The following is a 13,764-nucleotide window of genomic DNA, read 5'->3' as shown; positions in this document are numbered from 1 at the left end:
GAGATCATTATGCAAGTTTTTTTCCACCCGTTAACAGGTCTTCCAACTTACAACGCTTTTTTATAAAAATTTCTTCTAGTATCGATGTTTATGCTTTAATGCATTATTCTTTATTTCGTAAATTTGATTATAATTTGATTTGATTATACGTTATTTTACTCACCACTACATGGAAATGATTTAAAAGTATAGCGCTACATTGTTACAGCTGTCTCCTGAGGAGGTGTTTAAAATATTGACAAAACTACTTGAAATTATGAAAGCTTAATTAGTTTTGAATCGTCTACCACTTTGAAAAATGTTAAGCAGAAATCGTAGTATTTGATTAGATCTACGCACGTGATAGGTTTATTAAAAAATAATTACATTACCAAATAATGCCGGTCATAACTAACGTTTCATAACAACTTCTTGATATCAAGAAATACTTTTAATAACATAGATTTAGCTAACACAATAACTTTTTTGATGAAGTGAAGCAATGAGGTGGACCGGGTTCGAATCCAAGCGATGGCTGGTCGATACGAATTCCTCATCCGGCTTACACCAACTACAGTGCTGACGTGAAATATCCTCAGTACTAGACGGATCATGAGTTAGAGTCCTCTTGCCGTCAAGCTAACCGTGGGAGGTTCTCGTGGTCTTCCTCTCAGTAAATGCGGGTTAGCTCCATCAAAAAATTCCTCCACGAAGGCAACTTTCTTCCAGTACTCGATCCAGGAGTTCTCTTGTCTTCTGGATTGGGTTCAAAATGACAAGGCTACGGAGTTGAACATTGGTAGTCGTAAACCCAAAAATTGAGTCGGCTATTCAACGACGGTTATAAAATAAATATAAAAGGAAGAACTGAGGTTGGGGTCTTATTAAAAGGTTAATTAAAAATTTGATAATAAAATAACTTTGCTTTCAATGAGATTTTGAAAGAAATGAAATTGCATAACACATTCGTTATCTCTACAACATATTTAAGATAAGATATTTATATTAACTCATATTAGCCAAAAACTTTTTTCAGTTATTTACGATCTAATATCAAATAAAGAATATCGTTTATCAAGGTTAAGTGATAAGATAAATAAAAACAAAAATGTTATGAAATGTTTCCAATAATTGTAAATTGGTGTTTTTTCTTTATCGTTCGTATTTGATTATTGCGCATTCAATGGAAGTTGAGCTGAGTTGTCAAAAATATTGAAATGTTTAATGTGAAATGCATAAACAATGGGCTCGTTAAAATATAATCAGTAGGCTCGATAAAATTGTTTATTATCTATCCAACAAGATAAGGTATCTATAATGAATACAAATATAAAATTGAGCGAAAGGAATTTCAAAAATTATGTAAAAATATTTTGTGTTATCGATTTGAGAAAAGGGCAATGAATTTTATGCTAAAGACAGTTGTTTTATTTGTGTGCACAACTACGATTTTAAGTTATAGAATTCCTAAGAATATTAAAGATTTTGGGAAAATTGATGAGCCCGACATATACAGAAATGTGGTAAGATTTTATGAAATTTCTATATAAGTTAAAAGTATGACATCAAATTTATTTTCTACTTTTATTTTCATGATTATGTTATTATATTTATGCTATTATAATGTTATTATTATTATGTTATTATTATTATGTTATTATTATGTTATTATTATTATGTTATTATTATTATGTTATTATTATTATGTAATTATTATTATGACATTATTATTAAGGTGCAAAATTTCCACTTGCCATTGGCGACCGAATATTTAAGGCTGGCGAGAAAATTTTGTCCAGTAAAATAGGTTCACAATTAAACTGATTTATTTTTCTCATACCTTGAGTTTATGCGAAATTGATCTCGACACAATTTCAGCAAAATCTTCGAGGCTGCCCGGAACTCAAAATTTTCTAGAATGATTTGGTTAGAATTTTTATGAATGAATTTCCCATTTTCTTCACCAATTCTATTGGATAATTTAATTTCATATTCGTTAGAATGTTTTGATATCGGAGTCTGACTTTGGATATCACAAGAACGTGGTTCGTGTCGACATTCGCGCCTTTAAACTTCTCACGTCCATCACATTGCTGCGGTGTCTATACAAAACATGTACTAACATGTACAAAATTATATTTTGCATCTTATAAAAATAGGCAAAATTATTTTGTGCAACATATAAAGATATACAAAATTGTCTAATGCAACATATAAATACATACAAAATTATCTTGTGCAACATATATACCACCATCCAGCTGTTGCCAGAGCAGAAGCACTTTGATTTCAATTTTAATAATTTTCAAGAGAGAACGTTATAGTCCAAGTTCTTTGTGCATTGACTTGTAGTAATAATTAAAATTTGGTATTCAGCCATTAAATCAGGCAAACCATTGTAAGTATGAATTTGGGACCTTTCAGCATAGTATAAGCACCAGAAGTATTAAAATTATTTCCATCTCTGTCTTCCTCACGCACCTCTCGAGTCATAACTTGAGTATCTTATATTATGCTCGAAAAAGACAAGTTCCATCAACGTCCGTTGGTATGAAAGTATGTGATTCCACAGCACCGTTTATGTTTAAAATTTCTACTGACATTTTGAAAAGGATCAAGAATAATCTAAATAATTACCTCGTAACTAAGTTTTTTTTTCTTTGGAAATACAAAATTATTCTAAATAAATACTTTACCTATAAGTAACTATTTAACACTACCAAAGTTTTTACTTAAGGCAACTTAACAAGATGAATAATAACTATTATGTTGCCAATAGATAGAGATATAATCAAACTTATTATGCCACGAAAGCAAAATATATATAAGTTACTGTGAATGACCGAAATTGGTGGTTGTCGATTTTCACCGGTGAATGTTCACAATCACATTGTCACGTTAGTAAATGTCCAACATATATACTAGGTCTAGTTAAGTGCCATTGCTCGGTATGCCCCACATCAATTTTTTCTGAAGGTCAAGTACCCAGTATGCATTTAACGAACACTGATGTTTCTCCTAATTTGACCTCAGCAGATATTAAAATATCGAATAAATATATTAATATCAACTAATAAATTAATATAAAATCGGATAGAACAAATATTTCTGACATTATCCAAAGCGACTATGTTATAATTGACGTTCACCGGTGAAAGTCGACATTCTCTTGATTTCGGACATTCACCGTAACATATATACACACACTAGATATTTTTAATTTAAAATGACATACTTTTAAAATTGTAAGCAGTCTTTGCAGTTCATCCGATCAGAATAGAGATCAACGTTACAAAACATTACTTGGTATGATTTTATTGCTCGTGGCTCATGATTGTAATTGTCACAAGTTTCCACTATCTACTTATTTTCTCCGTTACATATCTCATTCAAGGGGCCGTAAGACACGTATTTCCTCCTTATTGGAATTAAGACAACTTAGTATTGGTGCATTTTTCAATATAATGCTTTATACCTATATTGGTTTATTTCGTAACGATTATAGAGGGGTTACCTCATTTGAACTTTCCACGAAATGCATTAATCAGTAGCAAATGACTGGAGCCGAAATTTTAAAAGCAAATAACATAGGGGAGTGTCAAGTACCCACGCCCACTGTCAATTNTGCGTCAGAGAGAGAGAGAGAGAGAGAGAGAGAGAGAGAGAGAGAAAATAAACACTAAACAATGAAAGTCTTTCTCTTCTAATTTTTAAATGAAAAACAATGGATATCATTAAATGACACTTTGATATTATGCATGGAAAATAAAACTGATAAAAAAAATTATCTAACGTTTTGTAACAGTAATAAATGCAATTCAAATTTATTTATTATTTGTATGCAATCTTTAAAACAATCAAAATCTTTTTCTGATCGCAAAATGTGTTATCTTCGAAATAGCCCTTAGTAATCAAATTAGTAATCAGTAATGGAAAAAAAATGAAATGGATAAAAAAAATAATCTTTCGATTCTGTCTTAAATACACAAGGTTCATATTTGAAGGTCATTTTGGGAGATAAAAAATGAAATAACAAATATTTTGTTTGAACTTGAAAAATCTATCAATATTATGGTTTTACTTCTTTGTCATCACCCAACAATATCTCGTTAGAAACAAAATTTTCTCTTTATATCAGAAAATCATAAGAGCCGACGCTGTTTCGGATGCGTTACTATTTGTTATACTGTGCAAAACCTATACGCGTTAGAGATTTTAAATTACGAAAGTGTGCCCGAAAATAATGCAGGGAGTAGTAACATGAAATAATATTCAATAATTATTTTAAGAGTAATAATTAATAGTCATGTGCTTTACTCTTTGTTATACTGCGCAAATCCTAGACGCGTTAGAGATTTTAAATTACCAAAGTGTTCCCGAAAATAATGCAGGGAGTAGTAACAAGATATAATATTCAATAATTATTTTAAGAGTAATAATTAATAGTCATGTGCTTTACTCTTTGTTATACTGCGCAAAACCTATACGCGTTAGAGATATTAAATTACTAAAGTGTGCCAGAAAATAATGCAGGGAGTGGTAACATGAAATAATATTCAATAATTATTTTAAGAGTAATAATTAATAGTTATTCGCTTTACTCTTTGTTATACTGCGCAATACCTATACGCGTTAGAGATTTTAAATTACCAAAGTGTTCCCGAAAATAATACAAAGAGTAGTAACAAGATATAATATTCAATAATTATTTTAAGAGTAATAATTAATAATTATTTGCTTTACTCTTTGTTATACTGCGCAAAACCTATACGCGTTAGAGATTTTAAATTATGAAAGTATGGCCGAAAATAATACAGGGATTAGTACCAAGAAATAATAAAAAATAATATTCAATAATTATTTTAAGAGTAATAATTAATAATTTTTTGCGTTACTCTTTGTTATACTGTGCAAAACCTATAGGCGTTAGAGATATTAAATTACGAAAGTGTGCCCGAAAAAATTACAGGGAGTAGTGCCATGAAATAATAAAAAATAATATTCAATGATTATTTTAAGAGTTACTAAATTTGTCATCAAAAATACCATGTTAGATCGATCCGAAGCCCGCAGAGATGCAACTACGAATTTGCAATTCAACATGCTGATATTCATATTTATTTATAAACTAAGCAACCTTTTTTTTAAAAAAAAATCTGAATTGTTCGAAATTTTTTGCAATGTTTTTTTCGTGAATATTTTCTCACTCATCTGTTTTGTTTTTGCTTTACATACCTTTACGTTGCATTTTGCTTTACATATCTTTACGTTGCATTTTGCTTTACATATCTTTACGTTGCATTCTGCTTAACTGCGCAAATACGAAAATACTTAATCTAGAAATTACGGAAAAACATGTAGGAAGTAAGATGTAATAGAAAAAATACATTAATTAGTAATTAGTTCACGAATTATTAACAGTTAAACTTTTTGTACTAAAGGCAAATACTAAATTAAAATTGGAAAGTTTGGGATTAGAAATTTTGCTAATGGTGACAATCAACTTTTTTTTTTCAAAATTTCAATTTGCTTGAAAGTTAATGCAATCACAAGTACTTTTTTGCGAATTTATTTTCATTATTTACCTTTAAGTAATGACTTTATTAATAATTCATTGTTAAATAATTGTTGTCCAAAACCTTATTCAATTCTCTCGAGATCTTTATTTTATAAGCTCGAACTTCAGTTGATATCAAAAGCAACGAACGAAAGAAAGATTAAATGTTGCCAAATATAAATCTTAACATTTATATGAACATTTTTAAAAAAATAATGAAACACTCAATTTCAGGGAGGTAAAAACCGTTTACAATATGACCTGTTATGCTATGACTCTCGTTAACCCTTTCCAGTGCAATAGAGCTAGTCTAGCAACACTAATTTAACAAAAGCTACAAACAACCAGAAATGTAAAAGTAATTGCTTAGAAACATTTAGCAATCACTATTCTTTAAACCAGCTGTTCCCAATTTTTTTCAGCTACGGAACCCTGACTGTTAAAAAAAAAGTTAATAGACAGACATGAATATTATATTGAAAAAAATCTTTAAATTTATTTAGAAACATTTAATGTGAAAATGATTTTTTTTTATTGTTTCATCAATAAGTGTTAAAATAGATTTTATGTTAGCAGTTAAATTTGAAATTCACCAACGGCTGTAGGACTATTATTTTTTGGCATATACATAAATCGAATTGAATAAAATATGCTAAATTATGGTTTTTGAAGAGCTGTTATAAAATATGAAACTGGTTATCGAAGAAAAATAATTCGTAATTCTTGAATTTGGTTGTTTTATTTTGAATATTAAATTTCGATGAGAAATGTTAATGTAATAATTTATAAATACACATCCTTTCAATAATTTACTCAAAAAATTGCTTCAGAAATGTTGTCATTTTTACCCATGCAAAATATACATAGTCCAAAATGAGCACACCAGGAAGTAAAATGCTTCTTCCTTTCTTAATTACCACTATAATTTTTAAAAAAGCATTTCAATATAAATATTGCAAATCCAAATAACAGTTCTGGACGAGATTAATCCTTATAATTTCAGTGTAGGGAGCAACGTGTGGTTATAACCAGGACGACCGGGTCTCTACTTTAAAAGAGGTACACAAACTAACACAATTTAATTACTTTAATGTAACTATCACTATTAACACAACTTTTTTTTTGTCATTTTATTGATTGGCTCATTTGTGATTTATTTTGTAACTATTTTTCATTTTATTTTAACTTATGTTTATGATTAACTTGCTTTCTCAAATCTTAATATTTTGTAAATATCTCTGTAAATAATTTATATTTGTTTTGTTGTATATAATTATTACTGGATTTTCATGTTATTACCAAATTATTACTATGGCAAAGTGTCATTTTCTCTTTTCTAATTTATATTGTGCCATTCCCATCCATTCAAACTGGGTTTTTTTTTTTTTTTAAATATTTTATGTATCTCTAATGCAAAATGCGTGGGTAAAGGGCCATTCTTGGCCTCAGGAGCCCAGCTACAACGAACAGACCAGACCAAATAATAGTTCAGAAAAATTCGAGTTTCGAAGGGATCGAAACTCGATAATTTTTGAGAAGTAATATGAAAATCTTCTATAATCATGGCGAAAGTTCAGAAATTTCCACTTCAAACCTATATAAATAGAACTTTAACCTATAGAAGCCTCGCCAAGCCTATATAGATAGGATTGTCCTCGTCAGAGGATTAGTCTGTTTACGACGACAATAGTGTTCAATAGTGTTCTAGTGAGTCTCAGGTTTCTAAGTCTTTGTTTTGTTGTGTAATATACTGTTATTTGAGCTGAAATTGAGTTCAAGAAATTGCTGTATTTTCAGGAAGATTATAGATTTATATTCTTTATAGATTTTTTGATGATAAATTCATTTTGGAGTCTAAGTGGCTGTTTCATTCATCTCCAATAGAAACGAACCCCTGTGTTCCGTTAAGCAATTATGCTTTTAAGTGTTAACGAAGTAGCTCAAGTATTAGAAAATTATTAGTACGTTAAGTATTATCATACTACCACTTAGTAAAATTTTCTCAACGACCATACATATTGCCAGCTATGTAAAGGTAATTCATTCTCATTGACAATAGGGCTGCTCTATCTTGGGGGTATTTCTTGGCGACAAAATATCTACTACGTTTTGAGGCTTTAAATGCATTAGTAGGACACGAGATATCCGAAAATCAGCTAAAAATTTGGCGACTTTCTTTCAACAAAAACGGCACATGATAGACTATTTTGATTTTTACTAATTTATCAAGCTCATTTGGTACATCCTCTTCAAATCTGATATATTTTGACCAACTTCGGCTTGGAAATTGTCATAAAGTACTAGTATCTAAAGTTTGAGAAATATACATACATTGAAGCATTCATATCTACTAAAAATATTTTCATTTCGTTTTACGTGGTATGAAAAACTGATTTTGTGAAACTAAATTTGAAGTGGACTTTATGAAATCTAAGCAGTCTTGAGAAAAGTTCGTCATCGCTCTTTAATTTTTCCATGTGATGGGTACCCTGTATTTGGTGAGTTATCACGATTAGTACCTTGGACGTAGAATGTAGAAGTCCAGCTTTTCGAATATGTAAATAAAGCTAGAAACTGCTCGGTGTACTATGCATACCAGAAAAACAACTTACGGGATGAGCAACATACTCAGATTTAGCAGAGTGTCATGTGTACCCAACACATGCGCATAAGATGCGAAGTGACAGGAGATACGTCACCTAGGAACCAGTCTTTGGAGACAACTCTACATGCATGGTTGGGTACACAGAATACCGCCACGTGCCATTTTATTCCTTCTTTATAGGTCAAAATGTCTTAGCATATTTAATCAACATGGCTGATTTAAATGTATTCTCAAAGAAATATTTTAATTAATAGTGCAGTACTGTTTATCAATCGTGTAAAAATGCAGAACAAACCGACAATAAATAAAAAGAGAAAAACTCTTCTTCGCCTGCTCTACCCCAATGGTGTTTGGGAGGAGGGAGAGGTGCAAATCCGTTACAAGAACCTGTGTCCCTAAATGTTGCTTTAACCTTTCTGCACAGGGGCCACATTAAGCCTTGTAGGACTGGTTTACAGGTGTGTAACCGGTTTGTTATGTTTAAGGAAGTAACCTTTGTCTCCTAAATATATTCTTTAGATGCCTGTATAATATGTTCCCCTATGTATAAAGGCCTGTTTAGACGATCCAATTTCTTGGACAGAGATTGATTGATATTGATGGAAACTTGTTTTGCTCTGNTCCGAGAAATTGGAGGGATTTCTCTGTCCAAGAAATTGGATGATTCGTCGACACTATCCAATTTCTTGAATGTCACTGATTCGTCGAAAGAAAAACTTGCGCATGCTCATTGTTCATATTCAACATTATAAAATAATACTTACATAAGTTTAAAATTACTAAATAAATTCAAATAAATTCATAATAACACAAATAAACCGCAACAGATCAATTTATTTGGACTAAAATATATGAAAACAGACAAAAAAATGACATCATTTGCTGCCTGCTTGTTGACGTCACAAAACCTAAGACGCTGATTGGCTAAGGGAGAAAAAACTTGGATGGAAAAAAGAACATGCTTTACTATCGTCCAAGAAGTTGGACCAAGTTCTTGGATGATTGCTTACACAATCCAAGCTCAAAGCAAAACAAGTTTCCATCAATATCAATCAATCTCTGTCCAAGAAATTGGATCGTCTAAATAGGCCTTAAGGAAGTAACCTTCGTCTCCTAAATATATATTTGAGATGTCTGTATATTATGTTCCCCTATGTATTATTCCCTATGTATATTATAAGATTAAACGTAATCAAAAAGTTTCATCTAAGAAAAAAACACACTCAAACTTGTTGTGAAGCGTATTTTTAAATGTATTTTTGTATTGATCAGGGCAATATTTTTTTTTCAGTCTGAATTAATCGTATCTAAAGGTTATCCTTTGGAAGAACATACCATCGAGACTTCCGATGGGTATTTGCTCTCAGTACAAAGAATACCCAATGGTAGGAAACAACTGTACAGTCAGAAAAGCAAGCCAGTAGTCCTTATGCAGCATGGACTTCTGTCAGCTGGATCTGATTGGGTACTCAATTTTCCCCATCAAAGTTTGGGTAATTAAAAAAAACTTTTTAAACTTTAAATAGCTTTTAAATTTTTTAAAACTATTAAGTTATAAGTACCGAACGTTTTAAACTGAATAAATGACATTAAAATAACAAGTTGTGCATATAAATCAAAATTGAAAAGAGAAAAACTAGAAAGAAAATCATTTCATTATAGCTTGTTTTCGATAAGATAAAATTATCCATGACTATAAAAAAATTTCTTTACAGTTTATTTAGAAGTGAAGTGCAATTCATAATTTTATAAGCTTATTTTTACGCCTGACGAAAAAGAACAAAAATTAAATTATTTTACTACCAGTTATTTTTCTTTTCCGTCCTACTTTCAACTCTGAGCCAGATTTTGACAAAGACAGGTTTCTTATTCTCGAAAAAGCAACTTAAGGATAAAATTCATTTTGAAAAACAAAATAGCTCTATCTAGCATAATATGCTAGCAACATGAATATTTATATATAACAATTATGAATATTTATATTTGACTAATAGAAATATTTATTTTTGACTAAGAAAAATATTTATATTTTACTCACCAAGCAGTGCTCTTAAAAATTAAAGTGGTTGGCAGCCCTGGGGCAATACCTTCTAGAAGGGAGAAAGCCTTTGCACAGGTTACTATAAACGAGAAATCCGATAATTTAATAGTCCGATTATTTAACCCACACTGTACAGTTTGTGTTCATTCTTCCGGACTACTATAGAGATCCGTGCTTAGACCATCTCTCTTCTTGGATGAGTTGTGATATTGCTCGAAGAACTGACACTCGTATTAATTATCCAATTATAATCTTGTTATCTTGTTCTGGCCTGGCATCATTTTAACCAATATCTCTCTCTATATATATATNAGAGAGAGAGAGAGAGAGAGAGAGAGAGAGAGAGAGAGAGAGAGAGAGAGTAATTAACACGTCGAACGCCACGCTAATTTTACATGACTTGCCCATCTGGCCATGGTAAATAACTACGAACTAAATTTGCAAATATTAGACGGATTTTGCTATTTTTTTTTAGAAGGTTTATCATGACATATCTGACAAAAGTGCTGAATTATATAAGCCTACGAATTGTTTAAAAATAGTGGTTTATAAAAATCTACTAAATTGAATCTGTTAAACCAAAAATCACAATAATTAAATAAATTTTGAATAAATTTTCTGCAATTCCATAAAAGAGTTAAAATTTTATAGTTCTATATCATGTTACACGCTGTCAGCCAGCTGTTTTTCCGCGGCCTATGAAAAAGGTCAGTATCAGCAAGCGGTGGCAGACGCAGCCTAAATGTAATTTCAGTGTCAGCCACCGGTGGTTGACGCGGCCTAAATGTAATTTCAGTGTCAGTCACCGGTGGCTGACGCAGGCCTAAATGGAAAGTTCAGTGTCAGCCACCGATGACTGACGCGGCTCTCAACGTGTTAATAATGCATAATTTATAATTAGGAAGAGCAAGAGTTTACTTTAATCCTACGAAAACTAGCGATAATTGAAATGATTTTACAACAAGTTTTTTTTCTTCACTTTTACGTCTAACTTTCAGGCAAGATCTAAGTATCAAACGTCTAAGAAAGAGACCACAAACATGAATATCAGCAGATTTCAGTTTGTTTGCAAAATCGAAAAAAAAGTTTACTCTATACAACTATCTCAAAAACTATTCCCGATTAAAAGTCTGAGTCGGTTTGCTGTAATGGAAATAAGAACAAAATCATTTCTAATGGGAAAAATAGAATAAATGACGTGTCTCTCCCATCTAAACCAATGCGAGACGGATGACCGTATATCCCCCCCATTCGAAATTCTAACTGTAATGTCAATAATCTTCATGTCAATAATCGCCATCTTGTGAGTCTGATGTCTGGAGGTGTTCTAGTGACAGGTGGACAGTAAAACTTAATCTAGCAGTGGGTTGATACTGTTTGGGGATTTTATAAATGCTCATAAACCATTTCATTTATTCTTAGTTCTTCTAGTGAGGATATTCTGATTTTGACATAAATAATACTATTGTAATATTTCTTGATTAACATAATTGTGAAGTTTTATTAAAGCTAAATGAATGTTGAAATCAGTGCGTGTTTCTGTTATTTTAATACCATAACTTATCGTTTTAATTTCAGGTTTTATATTAGCTGACCTGGGGTATGACGTATGGATCGCCAATTCAAGAGGAAATTATTACTCAAGGCAACATAAAACCTTGAAGCCAAGTGAATATGCATTTTGGAATTTCAGGTGAGCAGAATCCAAGATGCTTGAAAGAAATGAGTAGCATACCAGAAACAATCTGAGTACAGCCTTTAATTACTTTTTCAATGGTTTCAACTTACTTTTCGTTTCAAAACGGTATTTATGTTTGTGCAAGGGTATATTACATTTCATTTGAACCCTTCCGTTACGAGCGTCGTATTCAACCGTCATACTCGTGATGACTTATGTGTACGAGCGTCGTATTCAATCGACATACTCGTGATGACTTATGTGTATGAGCGTCGTATTCAATCGACATACTCGTGATGACTTATGTGTACTAGCATCGTATTCAATCGACATACTCGTGATGACTTATATGTAAGAGCGTCGTATTCAATCGACATACTCGTGATGACTTATGTGTACGAGCGTCGTATTCAGTCGACATACTCGTCATGACTTATGTGTTCGAGCGTCGTATTCAATCGACATACTCGTGATGACTTATGTGTGCGAGCGTCGTATTCAGTCGACATACTCGTGATGACTTATATGTACGAGCGTCGTATTCAATCGACATACTCGAGATGACTTGTGTGTACGAGCGTCGTATTCAATCGACATACCCGTGATGACTTGTGTGTACGAGCGTTGTACTTAGACGGCATCAGCGTGATACTGTTTGATAATCATTACCTATGTTAGCATCTTTTGAACATGCTTAATATGTTTAGCAAGTCAATTGAGTTTTTATTAATAATACTTGTATAGCCGTAGTGGCTTAGGGTATAGAGCGCTTGCCTTCCAGTTAAGTGAACTGGGTTCGAATCCCAGCAATGGCTGGTTGATATGAATTCCGCCCCCAGCTAGCACCGATCACTGTGCCGATATAAAATATCCTCAGTGGTACGTGTGATTATGGGTTAGAATTCCCTTATCGTAAGAATAACCGTGAGAAGTTTTCGTAGTTTTCCTCTCCATGTAACGCAAATACGGGTTAATTCCATCAAAAAGTCCTCCACAAAGACAAAATTTTTCCCAATACTTCATTCAGGAGTTCCTTTGGATTGGGATTCGATTAGTTCAAAATTACAATGCTAAGGAGTTAAACATCTTTTTTTCTTTCATCATGCATAGCACATCAACGCTACCTCCTAATTTATTTTTTGAAATTTTGAATTCAGTAAGAAATACTATTGTATGTAAAGAAACAAACTCGTCTTCCAGAAGTACTATTCGAGTAAAATTAAGAATTAAAAATTATATTTAATACCTTTATCTTTAAAACCTCTCAAGTTTACTCAACAGGTATCCTTGTTTTTACAGTTTATAACAGAAAAGAAGAAATAATTGGAAAACGCACATAAAATTACAATCACTTTTGTAGAGCCACGATGCTTTAGTTATCGAGTGTTAGCCTTCCAATGAGGTGATTCGTTTTCGAATCCCAGTGATGTCTGGTCGATACGAATTTCGCACCCGGCTCGCACTGACCATAAGGCTGACGTAAGATATCCTCAATAATATACAGATCATGGGTTAGAATCCCATGTAACGAAAATGTGGGTTATTTCCTTTAAAAAGTCCTCCACGAAAGTGAATTTCTCCCAATACTTGATCCAGGTGTTCCCTTGTCTTCTGGATTGGACTCAAAATTATTAGACTACGGAGGTGAACATTAGTAGTGATAAACCAAAACATTGGGTTGGCTGTTCAAAGACGGTTATGAAATAAAATAACTATCGTAATAATTTAAATTCCAAAAAACATTTAATGCCAAATAGACCAACTATATCACCAAGTAGTTCTATCCCTGTTAAATCATTTGACATTCGCCTGAGCTGCCGAACGGTCCGCGTGCTATTTTTAAGTACAAGCTTATTATCTATGTAGCAATTTTTTATCCATTTTTTGTGTTACAATTACGCACA

The 13,764-nt window shown here is 31.9% G+C and overlaps 2 protein-coding genes across 4 annotated transcripts in view; one reads left to right on the top strand and one right to left on the bottom strand.

Annotated features, from left to right (window-relative positions):
* The window catches only part of LOC107449418 (uncharacterized), a 314,197-nt gene that overhangs the window by 21,283 nt on the left and 279,150 nt on the right, over positions 1 to 13,764 (bottom strand). The window lies entirely within an intron of this gene.
* The window catches only part of LOC107446577 (lysosomal acid lipase/cholesteryl ester hydrolase), a 37,899-nt gene that overhangs the window by 6,814 nt on the left and 17,321 nt on the right, over positions 1 to 13,764 (top strand). Inside the window, exons 1-3 of one of the 2 annotated variants that reach the window (XM_043053971.2) lie at positions 1,015 to 1,502; positions 9,433 to 9,634; positions 11,761 to 11,875. In XM_043053971.2, coding sequence (XP_042909905.1) covers positions 1,380 to 1,502; positions 9,433 to 9,634; positions 11,761 to 11,875 — 440 coding nt within the window. In that variant the 5' untranslated portion in view covers positions 1,015 to 1,379. Of the gene's footprint in view, positions 1 to 1,014; positions 1,503 to 9,432; positions 9,635 to 11,760; positions 11,876 to 13,764 lie in introns of those variants that run through there. The other variant, XM_043053970.2, reaches the window with a different exon arrangement.

The sequence above is a fragment of the Parasteatoda tepidariorum genome, chromosome 10 (assembly GCF_043381705.1).
Source record: "Parasteatoda tepidariorum isolate YZ-2023 chromosome 10, CAS_Ptep_4.0, whole genome shotgun sequence".
In the NCBI taxonomy this organism is placed as follows: domain Eukaryota; kingdom Metazoa; phylum Arthropoda; class Arachnida; order Araneae; family Theridiidae; genus Parasteatoda; species Parasteatoda tepidariorum.
The sequence above is the reverse complement of the archived record's forward strand: the minus strand, read 5'-3'. Positions and strand labels throughout refer to the sequence as shown.